Source organism: Macrobrachium nipponense, chromosome 8, assembly GCF_015104395.2.
Source record: "Macrobrachium nipponense isolate FS-2020 chromosome 8, ASM1510439v2, whole genome shotgun sequence".
Classification (NCBI taxonomy): Eukaryota; Metazoa; Arthropoda; class Malacostraca; order Decapoda; family Palaemonidae; genus Macrobrachium; species Macrobrachium nipponense.
In genome coordinates, this window is record NC_087203.1 from 44,781,300 (window position 1) to 44,801,870 (window position 20,571).

A 20,571-nucleotide genomic window follows, 5' to 3' on the forward strand; every position below is an offset into this window, starting at 1 on the left:
TCGAAGGGACTTTTCTGGCGTGTTTAGGAAAAAAATGCTAACGTCTGCAGGAGGGCGGACAGTTGTCGATTTGCCATTTCCTGCACTATACATGAGCATGTGAGTGTGTGTGCGCGTAACCGCAAGGGCATGACATCATCCAAAATGTGTTGTCACTCACCGCCATTTGTTTTACTAAGTATTACAATTTGTTGAAGTTCCACAATATTATGCGTTTTGTTTATTTTTTATAACGAACTTGTATATTATCTTAAGAGTTATTTTTATGTTAATGTGAACTTTGTAAGTCAACTCTGTATTCACAGAAATTGTATCACTTGTATCCCAATAAAACTGAATGCAAAAGAGGGACGTGCTCCCCATCCCCCGCCCTCGTTTGAGTCACGCAGTTGACTGGTGTAGCGGTACCTTTTGTGTTGTGTGTGTACTTTGGAAAGGGTGATTGCCCATATTCTTTGTAATTTTGGTTAGTTTGTGTGCCTTTGAGTTGTAATTCCCTTTCTAACCTTTAGCTATTAATTTCATTTTAAGTTTAGATTTACCACGTGTGAATGCCAAATAGCAGTGGACCAAGAACGGTGCCTTGGGGCACTCCTTTAGTAAGGTCTTTCCTTTCAGATTTAACATTTGATAAAACCACTGTAACCTTCTTGTTCTCTAAGTAGCTTTTACAGTACCATTTGTTTACATCATCATCGATGACTATACTGAAAGGTGTTAGCAGAATTCAGACGAAACGGCATATAGAAGAGATGTATATTGTAAAAGAAAGAAGACTGAAGAAAGTGGAAGTAAAAATAAATGCAAGGAAGTGGGCAGAAGTGGAAATATGGCGGTGCAGGAGAAAAGTCTAGATAATTTCCTATCACAGTGAAAGGAATAGCGCAACGGACGAAGCAAGTCGAAAGAGATACAACAGCCTATTACAGTAGGAAAAATTATTTTTACTTCAGCGAACAGAGGAGAATGGCAACCTAACCGTGCTGATCCTAAAACCCGGAAAGGTAGGGATGGATGGGGTCAGGATGGGTATCAGGGACATTCATGAAACAACTGTCGTTAAAACATTGAGCCCGACTATAGATGAAGCTGTGAAGAAGAATGACATCTTGCACCGAATGTGGAAAAGACGAGAAAATGCACCAAAAGAGATAAGAAACGATAACGTAAGGCGGCCGTGAGGAGCTGTTGCAACGCGGGCACTTTCAAACCGAACTGAACCCTCTGTTGTGTTCCAGACTGAATCCGAAGAATTAGTAGCTAATATACCGTTATTGGTAGATCTAATGAGGGAGGAAGTGGAGAAGAGGAGAGAATATCTAAAAGAAATGTGGTATTCTAGAGAGAAGAAGCACAAACAAAGGAGGAATAAAACAAGCAAGGGAGCCGTTTCAAAGGCATATCTCTATTACTACTACTAATACCACTGTTCCTTCGCTGTCAATCTGTCAGTGTTAAAATTTGTGTCAAAGGTATTGTTTTAGTTGGTGAATTATTGACTGTGCACGTTGGGTTTTACGTTAAATACTTAATCATGTGATGTACTATTTGTTTTCCTCAAAACTTTTGACGAGAATCCCTTGACTCTTCATTATGATAATACGCAAGGGCTGTCTGAATTACAGTGGCGACAGTGAAAATTCTCTCAATCTAAAAAGGCCCTTACGTATTCTCCCTGATGTCGGCAGTGCTGCTGGTTGAGAAATGATACAATTATGGCTGTGCAGAGCACTGCAAAATAAGGTCTGGACCTTGCTGTTGCTTGGAATGCGGGTGGGGAGAGGGGCAGGGGAAGTTAGGTAATTGTGTCCGCCATGAGAGAGAAAACTTCCTATCAAGGTTATTGTACGCGTTCACTTTCGATACGTCCTCCCATACCTAGTACCTAATAGGCTAATATCCTGTCATAATTTCAGGTGGTTTGCAGATGACACTTAGCCTAGGTAGCACATACTACTAAACAATGCTGTAAAGTTAATTAAATAAAACTCAAATGGGTTAGGCTATGTATTTTTTTTCTCGGCAAAAGAAACTCCGCTCTTCTAGCTAAAATGTTCCAAATTAGGACCATCGAAAATCTTGAACACGTCTGTGTGCTCGTGAAAAGAAAACTTCATTATCTTACAGTATCATTACTAACAACTAGTATTATAGAGTAGGCTAGGTAAATAATTAATTATTTGGTAATTCTATACAATAGCTCTGCCATTAATAATTTTGATATTTTTTTTGCTGATGAATTACTTAGTGCTTTATCTAAAGCTGACCTTTATTTTGAGGAGGAACAGTATTTTTACCCTATTTGTTAACCTTTCCAATCTTGGGGGACCCCCAGTGGGAAACCGGGGTTTTTGGGTGGGGAATGAATTAAAGAATCCATTTTAACATACGAATAATGGCACTTGTAGAATTAGCAATAAACAAGGCCACCAGCTAACCTAAACAAACCACCTAACCTAACCTAGTAGCCGTATCCTTACCTAGCGGGGGGCGGTTGCTTTGCCCCCCCTGCGACCCCTTCCTTACACAGCCATATTAAGTATAAGACAGCCTGAAACCCTTTGTGTGCTTACTTAGGTTGGAGGGTAAATGTGAGCTGCCATCTTTAAGAATGCATGGTGCCTATGATCCAATACTTTAAAATGCAATTTAAAATGGCCAAGAGCCAAGTATCCAACAAACTGATCCTTTCGACGACCGTATTTTGGCAACAGATTCTTCAAATCCCGCCACCGCCTCTCAATAGTATTAGTATGAGCTCCAGTGTGTGGGTACACAAAGTTCAAGTAGTGGTTGACTCTTAAATGAAGAAATCCCTCCTCATTTAGGCAATCGTATGCCTTCCAACAGTCGGAAATGATGGTAGTGCCGGGCTCTATATAATCCCTTATCACTGTTAAAAGTGTCACTTTGTCCCTACTTTCTACAGGAACAGCAATTAAGACAATAACTTGGGAGAAAATCCACATAAATTGATGTCTGAGTAGATGGTAAATGAGAAACCGCACCAGAATTTGAAGGTTCACACGCCTCCATGGCTCTCAAAAGACTGATAAATTAGCGGTGGAAATTGTGTGAAAAGTATCGAAAAGTGTTAGTTTCTTGGTAAAACTGTCGCCTGATTTGGTATCCAAGTTACGTGATTGTAATTTTGTTAAAATGCTAGTCCCAAGTAAAATGTGGATAATCATCATTGGTTAAAACTATGACGTTAGGGTGACGTCTTGCTACGTAGAATACAGTCGATGATGTAATAATGACATAATCTATGTTTTTAACATACAAACAAACAAACGAGAGCTCAGTCTGGAGAGGAATTTGAGAGAGTTATGAAGTCGAGGGACTTAGTTTTTTTTCAGGTGGGTCAAATTTAATTTTGATTTTTAAACCACTTTTAGACCTAGCGCCGCTTAGATTTATATATCAAACAAAACCTTGGACTTCCCTCTTTTTAGTGAAAGTACTTAAATTTGATAACTTGCTGGTAGAGCTATTGTATAGAATTACCAATTATTTAATAGTTATCACAGCACATTTTTTTGCTACCATCCCAAACCCAATTGCAAGATGCGGCCTACCTTAATGAATAGTAGTACTAATTGTAATATATATTTGTTGTCAGAATGACATTTGACTGTTAATTGTGATAAGAGGGTTAATCTAAAGAACAGCTACTGCCTGGGTATTCAAAATTATCCACATTATGGCGTCATTACGGATTGTTCATTGAGAACATTGGTGTTTGCATCCCCCTTACTGGCCATCCGAAATGAAAGCTCATGAGTTCAGTGTTTAGTAAGGTAAGTACGTTTGTGAGTTACAGTCATTATTCAAACCTTATTATTGGTGATTACAGTGTGTTTATTTATTTATTTATTTATTTATTTTTTTTTTGTGTAGTGTTGTCAGAGGACTTTGTGGCTTTAATGAATGTGTATTTGGTTTGTGATAACTTAGAACTTGTCAAGTGCACAATCAACCTTGGTGGTAACTCTAAGTGATGTTTTTGTGCCTGCTTTTACCTTGGAAATTCATTTCTGCAACAGTTTAAGCACTTTTATTGAAGAAGTTTTTGTGATCAAATGTTATTTACGTCCAACACTCTCTACTTAGCAACCAACCCATCCTCCCCTTTACCAACTCATACCTTGTGCACCCACCTCCCCGGGTTTGTGTAGTATATACATTCCATAGAAAAATCTGCGAATAGGTGAGTCTGAAAATCGTGAGTCCACGAACAGTGGTGGTCAACTGTACTGCTCTCTGGTGTGGACAGTGGATGTCAGCTTCTTCCACAGATTTATCTATTTTAGGTAGAGTGGTTTGGGGTGGTAGGTGTCTGTTTCCCAATACATAGTTATGACTTGGACCGTTGACGGATGGTTTCTGGTCTGTCACTTTTTCTCAAGTTTTATTTCAACAGGGATCTTTCACATTCACAATTGATCGCTACCTAATCCCTTTTATCTGCTGAGAGCAACCGGATTCGCTGAACAGTAGCACCAATATGCAGTAAATGTGCCTCTGTGTTAAACTTCTCGGTTCCAGAGGTCCTTCATTCCTCATGCCATTGGACGGTGGCACAGCCTCCTAGAGGAAGTCATGCAATTGGAAGTTCAAGCGAAGGTGTAACACATGACTACCCTGATACTATTCTCCTTGCATTTTAATTCATTTTTATCTATTTGCTAATTTATTAATTTATTTTTTCATTCAATAAGTGGGGTCTCCTCCTTCTGTAATTTCACTTTAACTCGTCTTACTTCTTAATAAACACCATAGGCCTTGGAAGCTTGAATTTCAAGTCAATGGCCCCTGTGGGTTTGGTCCATATGAAATGACTTCATCCTGTGAATATGTTGAATTACAGGTCAGTATGACTGTAACATATACTTGACATATGTATTACATAGCTTTAGATATGTCCTGGTAACAATTGCACTTGAAGCTTTTATGTCATGGGTTATTTGCTTTGATCTGGTGCTGTACAGTACATACAGTGTACTCTCCCCTAAATCACAACTCTGTGAGTATGAATTACTGCAGATTGTAATTGCATGTATACTGTAACTAAATAAATAGTTTCTCTTGTAAGATCTGTGAGTAGCCTTGTAGGTTCAAATATGTAAGGTTCAGGACTGATTTTCTCAATTTTGTGTTTAAGGTTTCCTGACAAGAGCAAAGAGCAAGACCACACTACCTCTCATGGGTTAGAAACTGCGGAAGGGATAAAGAACCAAACAATGGATTGTGCATATGCAGCAAGCACTTTCTGCCAAAGTACATTTTCAAACCTGCTAGCATGCAGAGGACTCACCTGTCAGGAGATGACTTTCCTTCTGAATATGATCTGCCTGAATACTTAAGGTATTTATGACACCAGTCACAGAATTTGTCTTTTTGAATAGCCAAAAATATGTATGTATGTGTAATGGTCTAATGAATGATAATAGCCTGTATTCTTTAACAGCCACAGGTTGCAACCAAACGGCAGTAAATTTGAAAATTCTATCAATATAAAATGATTGTACAGACTATTAAATATTTGCTGTTAGTATCAGGCTATTAAACTTAGGCCATTAATATTACTATTATGCCTATGGAGGAAGCTTATGAGGGATGACAGCATTGGAAATGACAGTTATTTGAGTATACTGTTGTCAAATTTTACTGCCTGTCAGTTTGATCCTTGGATAAAGAACGATAATTATTAGTTCTGCCTCGAGAGTAAAACTAAATTTATGGTGGAAAGAAAGGTACATAACGTTGACAAACTGTTCAACTTTATTGTTTAAGTGTGTAAAAACTACAGCAGACATAGTGAATATTTTTATATTGCAATACACCCCCTGAACACCTGAACTAGCCCTGGTCACTTACCAGCCCGAACCATCATTTATTAAAAATTTACCAAATCTTTGGTTAAAATAAACGATCAGTGTTGCCAATCTCCTGGCAAACACCCTCGTTACCTAGTTACCAGCCCACCGCTAGTAGCCCTGCCTCACGGGCCGGTCACACCTGCCCTCTCACGTCAATCACTTATCGTTCGCGGTGGAGTACAGATGTATCCACAGCGAACTCCTTTTTGGTCTTGCCCGGCCTTCATTTGCACCTTTGATTTGATTGAATTTGGTGGCGAATTACGCATCCCTTTGGATTAAGGTTGGATTGCTCTTAATACCTTGTCATTAGACATTGATTCTGCAAAGTAAGAAACAACACAGGCTACGACAACGACTACTGCATCCTCGGCCACGACATCACAGAAAACGACGAGCGGGAGTTCAACAACGTATCGTCTTTGCCAACAATGCAAGAAAAGGATGAGTACCCTATGACACGATAGTCATTCCTTATGCGTAAATCGTAGGCCTGTTCAATATAATGTAAAAACCAGATGTTTGGAATGTCAGGAGTGGTCTTTGGACCAGATGTTAGGGTATCTCAAACATAGGAAAGGTCTCGTATTAAGAAGTAACTGTAGGCAGGAAGAGACTAACGTAGATCAAGATAAAGACTTAGAGACAGTGCTCTTTAAGAGACTTGAGAGTACGCGGACATCGAGTATGACATCTCTGTTACCGATTTTATGTCAAGATTATGTGAGGATAGATCGAGCAATAGGGATACTGAAATTACTAATCGTTCTGTTCCAGCTCCCCTGCCTGTTCCAGAATCAGCCCTAACCGGTGCTGGGGGTTATGGGGATCCGCAAGCCCACGGGCAGGATCCGCCGTCCCCCCTGGCGCGGAGCAGGCAGTGTTGGCAGCAGATTCCCCTTCCCTCGATGACATCTCTGTTACCGATTTTAGGTCAAGATTATGTGAGGATAGATCGAGCAATAGGGATACTGAAATTACTAATCGTTCTTTTCCAGCTCCCCTGCCTGTTCCAGAATCAGCCCTAACCGGTGCTGGGGGTTATGGGGATCCGCAAGCCCACGGCAGGATCCGCCGTCCCCCCTGGCGCGGAGCAGGCAGTGTTGGCAGCAGATTCCCCTTCCCTCGATGTGTAAGTTCTCAGGATGATAAAAACTTAGGTCAGATATAGACGAGTAGGGATAATAGGCTACATAGTGTTTAGTTTAGGAAGAGAAGTGCAGGCTTCTTCGGGTCGGTTTTCTATTAAAAGTAGTAGTTTTTAGAGGCACAGTGTCCTTAGAGCATCTTTGGGCTTTTTCCTGCTTAGAGTTCCTTGCATCAGAAGCTTTTAGGCCAGGGTTGGTCTTTCAGATATGCTCCTTCGTCTTTAAGGTTACTTTCCTCTACGTATACGATACGATAATTGTTAATATCAACTAATTCTCCGTTCAATGCATATTGACTTACGATGTTCAGTATGAAGAGAAATCGAATAAAATTAACTACGGTTAGCCTAGTGTTCACGATGATATATCGTATGCATATTCAGTAGCCTAGCCTAACCTAAAGTATTCGCTGTACAACATATCGGTAGTTATTTTTATATTGGCTAACGCTGTAGGCTTAAGGCATTCTTGACTTCGGATAATTCAATACAGGTGTAATTGAAAACGAACGAGAATCCGATCTGAGGATAATTAATATGAATGTAATCGAACAGAATGAAGATCGGATTCTGTCCGACTAAAGCATTATAATTGTATTATGTGTATCATCATATTGGCGTAGTATAAACACTAAACTCGGCAGTCATTCACGCTGGAATCAGCGGATGACGGATACGGGTTTGCGTCGCCGTATCCATCTCATTCTCTCCTGATTGACTAAAATGACTAACGTAACAACACTCTCACTTATGCCAAGTTTGTACAAACGTCTTAAAGGAGACGTGTCTTCAACTATGTTGACATTTAATATAGTCAATGAGGTATTTATCTTGGGGCATATAATCAGATGTCAGATATAAGGAATTTGTATGTATGACGTCTTCATACGTTTAACAGACTATTGCCGTCAGTATTTATATTGAGCTTATGTCAATTACAGTTACAAATTATTACCAGTCGTATTATCAAATTACAATGACAACTGAAATTAATATTAGGCCTAATAAAGTTAATTTAATTACCTTTAAATATTATTTTATTACTTTTCAATTAAATTATAATTACACTAGCTTGTCGTCAAACAGCACTATTGTAAGGAGGTGTGGTTTAGACAGACAAGGATGCCGGCTAGTCTATTTTTTTTTTTTTTCTCCTTGGCTTCAGATTCAACCATATCACTTGGTCTCGGCTAATGTTTTTGTCCTTAGTTAGCATATTAATGAATATCTGGATACTTAACTTATGTAACGAAGTCATACTGTTCGTCTTACGATGTAATTTAAGACCAAAATTTGACTGATACGTCTCATTGGAAGCTAGTTTTTCACTCGGGTTAGATGGCGTTAAATTTAGGATTCCGATCGTTTTTCACTCGTTTTCATAGGTATTACGAACTTTACACTTTATATACGTTATTAATCCTTTGTCTGTGTGAAAACAACAGTAATGAGCTCTTTCATGCTATTAGTTTCTTTTACCACGGCTGCGTTGGAATTCATACATAAGCTCGGGACTTCTGTCCAGGTTGCTGATGAACGTAATTTTGCCTTATTAGCTTCAGCTGCATTTATAACATGAATACAGTAATTACCGTCCCACGCGGATGAATACAATAACGGATGTTGCTATCGGATTCGATCACTGTCACACGCTGATCAATACAATAAAGTGATGTTGTTATAGGAGTCGATCGCATTAGCAACAAGTTCTCGTTCGGTTGTTCATAGCTGTACGGAGTTATACGAGTATTATCGTTAAGATAATACCCTTTTAACTTGCTGCAATTTGCGGAGGTGGAGATATTAGACGATCGTAATTTCTCTCTCTCTCTCTCTCTCTCTCTCTCTCTCTCTCTCTCTCTCTCTCTCTCTCTCTCTGATTTTATCTCTCTCTTTATCCTAGACGATTGTGTTTCTCTCTCTCTCTCTCTCTCTCTCTCTCTCTCTCTCTCTCTCTCTCTCTCACTTTTCTGATTTCATATTCTCTCCATATTCTCTCATCCTATTTTCCACGCTCTCCTAACACTGGACTCATTGTGCAACAGAGGTTTTTCTTCCTTTCACACCTTTTCAAACTTTCTCAATTTCCCTTCAGCGCTGACTGACCTCATAGGTCCCAATACTCGGCCGGCCTTTGGCCTAAATTCTATTTTTAAACCCAACAATCTTGCTGTCTGAGTTAGTATTAGAGTAGGGAGCGAATATTCGGAATATGTATAAGGTATTCATGATATGATATATCACAAGAGGATTTTAAGTATTAGGAAAGATAGGAAAGAACATGTCTGGGTCTATCTGAGGGTATTCTTCCAAGTGCCAACCAGGCAGAGTACAGACAGGCAGGTACAACACTACAAGAGAGGACATCACTACGATCGACGACACCGTTGTCTCCTCCGTACATGAGAGGCCTAAGGCCACATGGGAGGTCTTCAGTTTCCCTCCATACATGAGAGGCCGAGAGCCACATGGGAGGTCTTCAGATTCCCTCCATACATGAGAGGCCGAGAGCCACATGGGAGGTCTTCAGATTCCCTCCATACATGAGAGGCCGAGAGCCACATGGGAGGTCTTCAGTTTTTCCTCTACTCAGGTGAGGCACATAGCCAGCTGAGAGGAAACAGGTTTGTATCCCTTCCGCACTCAATGAGTTTTGACCTTAGGGTAGAGGTGCAGGGAATTTTTCCCTCCACATATGGCAGGCCTAGAAGGCCACACATGGGAGATTAGCTTGGACGAGTGACAAATGAACTTGAGACTGACTCGCGTACTCAATTATATTGACTGACAACTAGTACAGTGGAGGGCCGGGCAGATTTGATTCCCCACCTCCAAATTAATGTTGTTAATCGGGCTAGTTCAGGTGTTCAGGGGGTGTATTGCAATATGAAGTTTTTATTGTAAAACTAATATTGTAATACCTACCTGAACACCTGAATGATTCCCACCCTCCTCCCCTCTCATACAGAGTTATTGAGTTATGATTGACGTGAGAGGGCAGGTGTGACCGGCCCGTGAGGCAGGGCTACTAGCGGTGGGCTGGTAACTAGGTAACGAGGGTGTTTGCCAGGAGATTGGCAACACTGATCGTTTATTTTAACCAAAGATTTGGTAAATTTTTAATAAATGATGGTTCGGGCTGGTAAGTGACCAGGGCTAGTTCAGGTGTTCAGGTAGGTATTACAATATTAGTTTTACAATAAAAACTTCATTTCTTCATACAGTACACATTATCCTTGATAAATTCTGCAAAGATCATTTACCAATCTTTAAATACTAATGAAAAAATTGGTTGTCAGTGCTTGATCATGATGTTGTAACGTATCCATATGTATCTGCAAAACTTTATGGCTTAACTGTAGAAAAAATATGCCAGCAGAATTAAATATTTTTACATTTTGTATTTAGTAAATGATGCATAAATCATTTGACAGTCTTGAAGGGCAGCTGAGAAAACACGTAGAGTACAGGGTTTCACACCAGACTGCATGAGTTGCATCATTATTTACATAATAATCAACACAGCAGTGGCACCACACATGACGGATTATTTAGCTATCACAGGCTGTCCAATCTCTCACTCTATATCTGTGATTGCAAATATCAAGCGTGATAAGTGGTATAATCTCAGCAAGAATTCGGTACTGTTCTGACCATTTGGAGGAGTCATGTTTCCACAAGACCAGGCAAGCAAATATTCTTCGATCAGATACCAGTTACCAATTATTTGGCAGACAGTGAAATGGTCAATGTCTAGCATTGTCTTATTATGTTTGATATGAGGGACCCCTTTTGATTTCAGTCAATCATTCCTACATATAGGAGAGACGGATGACCTTTCATTATTTGTTCTAGACATGTGCCACATGCTGAAACTAATAAGAAATACATCAACATCAGGTCTGATCATCACAAACTAAAAGAAGAAGGGCTTGCCTTTGTAACAAACTGAAAACTCCTCCTCATGCACTGGGAACAACATAGGGTGAAGGTCAGTTTTGCTGACCAGTCAGCTCTAGCAAAATTCAGTTAGAGTTTTTGCTAAAGATCTGAAACTCCTCAATTCTGAGGATTGGATGCAGCATTTGAATTCATTAGATACATTGATTGTTTCTTTGATTTGATGAATTCTAGAAATCTTTTTGCTCACAAACTCAGCACCACTCAAAAAATATGACACTTGCTGGCGAGACAACTTGCAACAGAACTACAGCTCTCTCATTTTACCCTTAGCAATGGACAATTGGTGCATTCTTACAGAGGAAGACTCAATTTAGTATTGCGTTCCTGTCAACAATCATTAACACAGAGATTGTATGACCCATTCATAAATAGTGAAACTCACAAACTGAAGTTTTTGACCACTACTGTACAAGTTCTCTTTTGATGTTGTTAGACAGGTAAATGGGAGCAACAGCAGCATTTCAGTTCACATCTACATACAAGAGGCTTCTTATTAATCAAGAGTCTAAACAAGAAAACAGATTAGTACATATCACAGGGCAGGACATAGATTTTGCATGTAGCCAGTATCCAACGCAGTTGGAAAAGTATGCTAGAAATTTTTATTTAGAAGAAAGTTTTCTTGTTGGGATATATAAAATTTGGAGGAATAATAACCTTTTGCTGGTGATCATGACTACTGTGATGCACTGAATGTCCCCACTTTTTCTCCACCTCTGAAGTTTCAGTAATTTTGTGAATCAGTATTTATCAGGCTGATGTAAGTATATTTAAACAGAATTCTGCTTGCAAAGGAGAATCAAGGGGTTTTTGTCAAGCTATTGAAAATGTGCTCTGCACCTCGGCAGAATGATGGTTGCAGTGGCTACTTAAAACAATCCATGGTTTTTCATCACAACCACCACAACCACTGATGCAACTAGCGATACTGTAGTTGCGTATTCCACAAAAATTGCACTTGACAGAAAATTAGTTGTTTGTTTAACTTAATGTTGGACTGTTTATCAGAATAAAATCACATTGCATTATGCTTTGTAAAATTACAGAGGCATTTTTTGGACAAGTGCAGCAATAAGACTTTTGAACTGACCTGAAAATAAGGAAGCAGCTAGCATAACTAGGAGTGTTTGAACACCAATAAATGAATGGGATAGTGTATCTGCAGGAACACGTATATGTGGATTACCATTATATCTTGGAGGATTAAACAAAATCTTACACATTTATTATTATTTCAGTCATTTCATGAGATTAAGTGAGAATATGGCAATTCCCACGCAATGTGGGTGCTGGTTGTTTTGTTCTATACGTACACAAAATTTTTCAATGTGTTCACATAATACGGGTGGTGAATGTAGCAGCAGGAATTGAATATAAGACTTAAAAGCCTTAAAGCATTGCATTGTTGTATGATATTTCTTTGCCATGTTCAGTGAAACTGAAAAGAGGTATGTAATTGTTTATGCCTCTTGTACATTTGGAGTGTGTGTGAATTAAATATATGACTTTGGGAGTATATTACATATAACTTGAAGATAAAACAGTGGGGATGGGGAATAGGTGCTGAGGTTTGTCAGAAAATGCATAAATTCCATGTGGAAGAAACATTAAAATAATGTTTGCGTAACAGCGTGCTTGTGGCTGTGCACTGATGTAGTACTAATATACGTACGTAAGTGTAATTGAAGAAATATGTATTAGTAAGATGTTGAGAGTGGGAGGGGAAAGTGTAATTTGTTAAACCTAAGGATATGTGAAGTACTTGTTGAAATAGAAAGTGAAAAAGTAGTTGGTAATACAGGGATTCTTAAGAAAATTGGGGGGCAAAGATGTGCCCCCTTAGGGGTGGGTCAGCAATTTCCAGGAGAGCCCTAGGGAAAAATTAAAAATTCTCTAATTATATTTGTTATTCTCTTAACAAGAGTGAGCAACTAATATTCAGAAGTATATGAAAAAATGCAAAAGTGTCGCCTTTTAACATTAGTTTCCTATAGTCTACTACTACTCTAGATAGACTCATTAGGCTTAGCCATGTTTTGTAATTATTTATCTTCCTCTCCATCACTCAAAACCCCCTTCTCTTCCTCTTTTTTTTTTTTTTTTTCATCTTTTTTTTTCCTTTAAATCTGAGAGGGAATTTTACTCATAGATGCAAGGGGGATGTGGAGAGAAGGACCAACTGTAAGTGAGCATGGTAATAAAAAGTTTAGGAACCAGTTGTTTAAACAAAAGGAGGAACAGTATAAAGCAAGTAATACTTATAGTTATTTGAAGTTTTTTTTTTAAATATTAATAAAAGTTGGATTTACCTTTCCTCTTCAAATGGGGGTAATGTTTTGAGTAACATGCATCAGTTAAGTTAAATAAACCAGCTTATGATACATTTTTTCTATCTCCAACAATCATTTTAAATTATACAAATTACACAGTGGGTACCTGAATATGAGTTGATATGTATACTGTAGAGAAACGTAATGCATGTGTGTACCATGAATTCCACGATGTTATGTTCATATAAATAGTGACTGATCAGTTAAATCTTAGAAGATATGACAGGATAATGAGGAGGTAGTATACCTGTATTAGATTGAACGTGTAGTAAATATTACATACTAAACTTAGCAATATTGTAGAAACTAAACTTAGCAATATTGTAGAAACTAAACTTAGCAATATTGTAGAAACTAAACTTAGCAATATTGTAGAAACGACGAGATGACAGCTGTGTGCATGCACCAGCGTTAAGTGTTCACACAGATTGGAATGTATCATGACTCACCCAGCTGTACTTGTTTTTATCAGAAATTTTAATTAACTTAATCTAAATTCTGCAATAAATTAACTTAATCTAAATTCTGCAAAAGAACCCAAGCCACCAGAATGGCAGGCCGATGGAGTGTAGTGACGACAGTGAAATTCATACATGCATACAAATCCCACGAGTGTCTATGGAACCCAAAATGTGATCTTTACCATATGAGAGACCCAAGAAAAGCTGCCTTTGCTGACCTAGTCTTCCAGATGGGGATGCCAGGTTTGGATGTTGATGCAGTTAAGGCAAAAATAAGGCTCATGCGTGCCAAATATCACAATGAACTCAAGAAGGTACGCGCTGCCGCTGCAGTTGGGGAAAAATACGCACCATCTAGCTACTGGTTTGATATCATGGATTCATTTCTGAAAGATGTCGTTGGTGACATGCCACATTCACAGCCGGTAAGAAACTGAAAAATTGTGTAATAGACAAAAAACTATAAGATACGATAACAGTTTTAGTATGACGTGTCATTTCCTACAAGTAGTTTAACCTTCATTTCATTTCATTTCATTTATCTTCCTGCCACTGGCCAGTGGCATAAGGCTGATCCAGTTCCTCTCCATCTGTCTCTATCCTGAGCCATTTCCCTCGCCTCTAGGTTCTGGATTTCTTCTTCAAGATCTCTGACAATTATGTATAACCACCACGTTCTTGGCCTTCCCAGCACTCTTCTTCCTACTCGTATTGCTCTCAGTGCTCTCCTGTGGTCATTATTTTCATCCATCCTCTCAACATGTCCAAAACCATTTCAGCCTTCCCCTTTTCAGCCTGATACTGACTGGCATTTGCCTCAGTCTCATCCTGACGTCTTCATTCCTAACAAAAGCGTCACATTTAAGGCATAACTGTTGAGGTTTTGTCCTGTTGTAACCAGGACATACCTTGCCATCCACCAGCTGCAACCCCTTTTATTCCTTTTGCTGTACCTCCATTCATATTCTCTTTCTTCCACATTGATATCCACCCTCCTAACTGTTGTTTTGTAGTGCAACGACAAGGTTTTCCTGCTGTTACACCTTTCAAACCCTTCTGGCCTTAAGGCCTTTGGTCTAAATTCTATATTCCTTCCTTCCATACCTTGTCATCAATTCTCACAAACATTGGAGAACTATTTTATTACTCCAGATATCTCAAAGGCTATCGACATGGTTGGTATACGTAGTCTAGTAATTTCTCAGTAGCCAGACTTGTTCAATTATGGCTTTACTCTGTATGTTTTAGTCATCCCTGTTCATATACATTTTAATAGATGGTGCTATCTGTGCTTCGGATGTTGTCCCTCAATGATCAGTTGTTTCATCTACCATTTTCCTTCTTTCTGTAAATGACCTTTTATTCCAACAGTGGAGAAAGTATTAGTATTTAGTCGTATGTCAAATGAAATGAATTGGTTACTAATGAGACATCATTTAATTATCATAGGGAACTTTAATGTGGCTAGTTCTGATCATGATTAATGGCCACTGCAGCTTAGAAAAGGTGTGGGGAACTGATAGGAATGTTAGAATGCTAGAGGTATGCACCAGCATTTGTTTGTGTAATTAAAACATATTTCCATGGTAAAATAAGCAGACAGATACCATGGAGAAATCAAACTATAATGTTATTTTCACCTAAAAGAGACATTTGAAATGTCCTTCCCAGTAGTATTTAGTAAGTCCACCGGTTGTGACATATCTGATTAGAGGTGTGTTTGCTGCAAGATAGTATATTAAAGAAGATTCACAAAGTAAGAAATATTTCTAGTACCTTTATATTGACATTTCTGATGGGAAGCACTCAAGTTCAAAGGGAGAAATTTGTACGCTTATTTTCAGAAGTTAAAACCACGAATGCAACTGAACAGCAGGCATGGACTACACTTAAGAATGTATATGCTGCTTCATCCTTACAAAGCTGCTTAACATATCAGCGCCACATAAACTCATGCCTCATCACTGGTTAAGAAATTGTTGCTGTCCATTAAAGGAGTTGTTGTTTTCTTTGTGTGGATGGAGAAATATTCACCTGCATTGGTAAAGCAGTAATGAGTTTGGTTCAACAGGAATGCTTGCTTAAGAGAGAGCCTTCATGGGTATTACAGAGTGACAAATGTGGAACTCCTGAAAGTGAAACATTCTGACTTTATTGTTACTGCTCCTGTATAAACAGGAGATTTTATTGGATGGGTCATAGTAAAATTATGGATGATGATTAAATCCCAAATAGAATATTGTATGGAAAAATACAGAAAAGGAAGGAAACCTCTTTTGTGCAGCTTAGATATTATGAACTGATGTACAAGTGCAAAATGAATAGTTGGAATAAAAGCGCTTTTGCCAAAATTTCTTAAGACGGAGGGCCAAAGAGTGCTGTGATGTTGGCGGAGGGAGGTGAAAGCAATGCAGAAGTAATGTGCATAACGAGCAGTGATGTGAAGAAATTCACAGTTTCGTGAAAACAAATTGTTAAAAAATATCCACAATTATATATTAAAAATATATTTCTATGTAAAAATATATAACAAAGACTTTCGAACACTGTTCTCAGTGAACGTTAAAATTAATGAAGAGGATAGTTTCCTCCCGAAGAGCATCTAAAAAGGTGGGCGGGGCGAGAAAATAACAGCCCATCATCGAAGTGCTGGTTTGTGTAATCCCGAACTCAACAGGCAGTTGCGCCAACCTCCTCGATCTCCGAACCTGTGAAGTTGCTCTTGCTTGCACTGCATAGGTGCCATAGTCGGAAACATCCAGAGGGACGTCGGCTATCTGGAGAGAGAGAGGGGAAGAGGAAGCAGAGCATCAGAGTTCACATGGTCAACGTCAGTTTTAAAATTAAAATCTTTTAAGTATTGCCTGGCAATGAAAGTATTTATAAAAGGGTCTTCATTAGTAAACGACTTATTATCCTCTAAAGATATTCCCATGTTTATAGCGGCGCCTTCAACTAATCTTCTCACGTGAGAATCGTTGCTTTTAAAAATAATTTGTGCACCATCCCAATTGATTCTGTGGTCTAAATTAAAACTATGAGCCACCAAAGCGCTTCCCTGTGCATGAAGATCATGGCTCTTCTGTGTTCCCGTAATCTTACCTCTAATCCCCCTACCACTTTCCCCGTAGTAACAACCACCGCAGTCAAGACATGGAACCTTGTAAAATCCATTAGTTCTCTTGGTACTGTTATTGTTTTTTGTAAGAGTTTTTGCCAAAGTGTTTTTGTAGGTATAAACAATTTCTATGTCCATTTGGTGCTTATTTATATAATCACCTACTTTTGAGATTTCATCGTGAAAGGGCAATGATACACGTTTCTTGTCTTTTACTTCCTTATTATCTTGACCAATGTAAAACTTCTTTTTAGCTCGGCTTATGGCGTCAGTAATAAAATGTTCTGGGTACTTTAAGGACCTAAAATTGTCTACAACATGTTTGGGTTTTCCGTCCAGAAATACTGGGTCGCATATACGAAGGGCCCTTAAAACAAAACTCATAATTACATTCCTTTTAACTTGTTGTGAGTGGTGGAAAAAATAATGAATATAATTTTCTTTGTTGGTAGCTTTTCTAAAAACTGAAAATTTGAAAGAGTTACTGTTTACATCCCTATGAATTAAAACATCTAAGAAAGAAATCTTACCATCAAACTCTTTTTCAACTGTACACTTTATCGAATAAACAACGTTGCTGGCAGTATTCAGTAAGCAGTCTAAAGCTACGTCGTCGCCGTAAAAAACAATAAATATGTCGTCTACATATCTCACACACAGAGCATGCTTACAGTTGGGGTTACATCTCTCTAATATTTCAACTTCTATGAACTCCAAGCAAAGGTTAGCTAAAACTGGTGACAATTTAATTTAGACCACAGAATCAATTGGGATGGTGCACAAATTATTTTTAAAAGCGACTATTCTCACGTGGGAAGATTAGTTGAAGGCGCCACTATAAACACAGCGCCTCAGTGGCGTGGTTGGTATGGTGTTTGCTTCCCACCTCGGTGGTCGCGGGTTCGATTCTCGGCCATTCCATTGAGGAGTGAGAGATATGTATTTCTGGTGATAGAAGTTCACTCTCGACGTGGTTCGGAAGTCACGTAAAGCCGTTGGTCCCGTTGCTGAATAACCACTGGTTCCATGCAACGTAAAAACACCATACAAACAAAGCCACTATAAACATGGGAATATCTTTTGAGGATAATAAGTCGTTTACTAATGAAGACCCTTTTATAAACAGTTTCATTGCCAGGTAATACTTAAAAGATTTTAATTTTAAAACTGACGTTGACCATGTGAACTCTGATGCTCTTCTTCCTCTTCCGCTCTCTCTCTCCAGATAGCCGACGTCCCTCTGGATGTTTCCGACTATGGCACCTATGCAGTGCAAGCAGGAGCAACTTCACAGGTTCGGAGATCGAGGAGGTTGGCGCAACTGCCTGTTGAGTTCGGGATTACCTAATACACGAACCAGCACTTCGATGATGGGCTGTTATTTTCTCGCCCCGCCCACCTTTTTAGATGCTCTTCGGGAGGAAAAACTCCTCGTCATTACATTTTAACGTTCACTGAGGAGGAACACCATTCAGGTGTTCGAAAGTCTTTGTTATATATTTTTACATAGAAATATATTTCTAATATATAATTGTGGATATATTTTAACAATGAGCAGTAATGCTTAAGCCATAATTATGGTATCAGCGACCTTCCACAGCCCCCCCCCCCCCCCCCCCATTCTGATTATTGGAATGTAGATGATTATCGTCTTCAAAAATCATAATTTCCCCTTCTTAGACCTCAATCCAAACTTATAATCTAAGTAGTATCTGTGAATAGAATAGGCAAAACTGGATCATGTATGGCTTCCAAAACTTAATATTCTTCCTAAGTCCTTGTCTCATTTTCTTTTCATCTTCACAAGAACCTATTTTGGGAATGGGTTACGCTTTACTTTACTGCATCCCATAATATTTTATGTATTTTCATATTACTATCGTCATATAAAATACAAACATAGTAATCAATGTTTTAGTTTGGAAATCAGCTAAGGGCTATTTTGCTGTATTGAACTAAAATCGGAGCGATTTTCTTGCTTCTAGTTAGCGTAAATGAATCTCAAGATACTATATTGATATAGAAAAGGGGTATTTTACGTTATACTAAGCATTTTCAAGTCAAAATATCACTCGAATACGTATCGTTGTGAACGAAATTTTAGTTTTTTTTTCTTCGTTAGTAGATTTGGCTGAGGGCGTGTTTATTGCGTAAAAAACAGATTGCGTTCGATATTTTCACTTTATTTCATCAAAATACTACGAGTTTTACATATTTATCTTTTATCGGAGTGAAAACAGTAAAATGTGTTCTTTCATGTCAAATAGTTTTGGTTAAACACATTTCTCTCAAAATTATTGTTTACGGTCGAGTTTGAAGGTGTTATACCGAAGTTTGCGAGAGTTTCATCCATGTTGCCGATGCACGATAATAGTCGCTAGCAGATGAAGCTGACGAACATTCTTTCCTCAGCTTCAGCTACAACTATAATGAAGAGGGGGAGCTTCTGGTTAATAGCCATTAAATTTCGTCACATTTTTTTCACAATCTAATTTCAAATTAGCGGTGAGGAACTTTAATGGAGAGCGTCATTTGTCCAGGATTCGACTGTGTTGCCATCTGGCGGGCGGCGTATTAGTACCGGTCTGACGTAGTGTCGCGGTCGGTCGCCTGACGCCTGTCACAATAACATAACAAGCGGCAGTAATCGAACTTCTATCGGTTTCGTTCTCGTGCTTTAGGTCAAGTGTCCTTCAAATAGCGTCAATTATGCCAACTTGCATGGCGTTTGGGTGTGCCAATACTTTTGGCAAGTGTCCGAAAGGCATATCATTCCACAGGATCCCGTCAAATAGAGAGAAATCGAGCCGCTGGCTGAGGGCTCTTCGAAGGGAGGACATCGACATTGAAACCTTCAGACCTACAAAGCAGACCGTCGTCTGTTCGGACCATTTCTTGCCGACAGAGATAAAAGATGACATTAAGAGCAGGTTGTTTGGTATGGCTGTGAAATTTATGTGATATGTTTTCTGAACTTAACAAATTTCCCTCTGAACAGACCGCTGTACCACTTGTGTATGCATTCAAATTGAAATTTATTCTATTCAGTCGCTACCTATGTGCGTGGTGTGATTGATGGGGGTGAACGGCAACTTGAGTGTGTGTGAATTGATGAGGGCCTTCACTGAGTCCTTTTTAACCAATTTATTGAATGGAGTTTTAAGGGCCCCATACACTGAACGATTGTCGTTATCGACACACACACACACGGACGTAACTGGTTCCAAAAAGTTGGGGTTTTGGGGGGCGAAGCGAGCCTTCTCAAAGGGGGTGTGTCGGGGTCGCTATGATCCCCCCCAGACCATTTTTTAAATTTGAGCTTATTTTATTTTTCTTTTAGGGGCACTATAAGGCCTACAAGGTCAGGTAAACTAAATGATAGGTTGGTTTAACATTGTGTGAAAGCAATTAGCAATGTATCATAGGTGTATGTATGGATGCCTTGAAATAGTATTTGGTGGACACACTTACCCCAGCACATAGCTAGAATTTGTCAGTATCTGTGCGATGTTGATTTTCAATAGTATAAATATAGCTAAATACATACGTAAAATAACATGCACAATTTTCTTATGCATGAAATATAGGTAAAGCACCGTAAATCCCTTGGAACTTTTCTGCTTATCTGATTAAATATGATACAAGGGAGGTAGGATTTTATTAATAGTTG

The 20,571-nt window shown here is 38.8% G+C and overlaps 1 protein-coding gene across 10 annotated transcripts in view; it reads left to right on the top strand.

Moving 5' to 3' along the window:
- The first annotated feature begins 359 nt into the window (after window positions 1-359).
- Window positions 360-20,571, top strand: part of LOC135222732 (uncharacterized) — a 377,836-nt gene continuing 357,624 nt past the window's right edge. For 2 of the 10 annotated variants that reach the window (XR_010316323.1, XM_064260961.1), the window contains exons 1-3: window positions 360-466; window positions 5,165-5,367; window positions 13,857-14,208. Coding sequence is in view for 9 of the 10 variants with exons in the window: in XM_064260961.1 (XP_064117031.1) it covers window positions 5,303-5,367; window positions 13,857-14,208 (417 nt within the window). In the remaining variant the exon portion in view is untranslated. The other 8 variants (XM_064260964.1, XM_064260963.1, XM_064260962.1 and 5 more) reach the window with 8 other exon arrangements.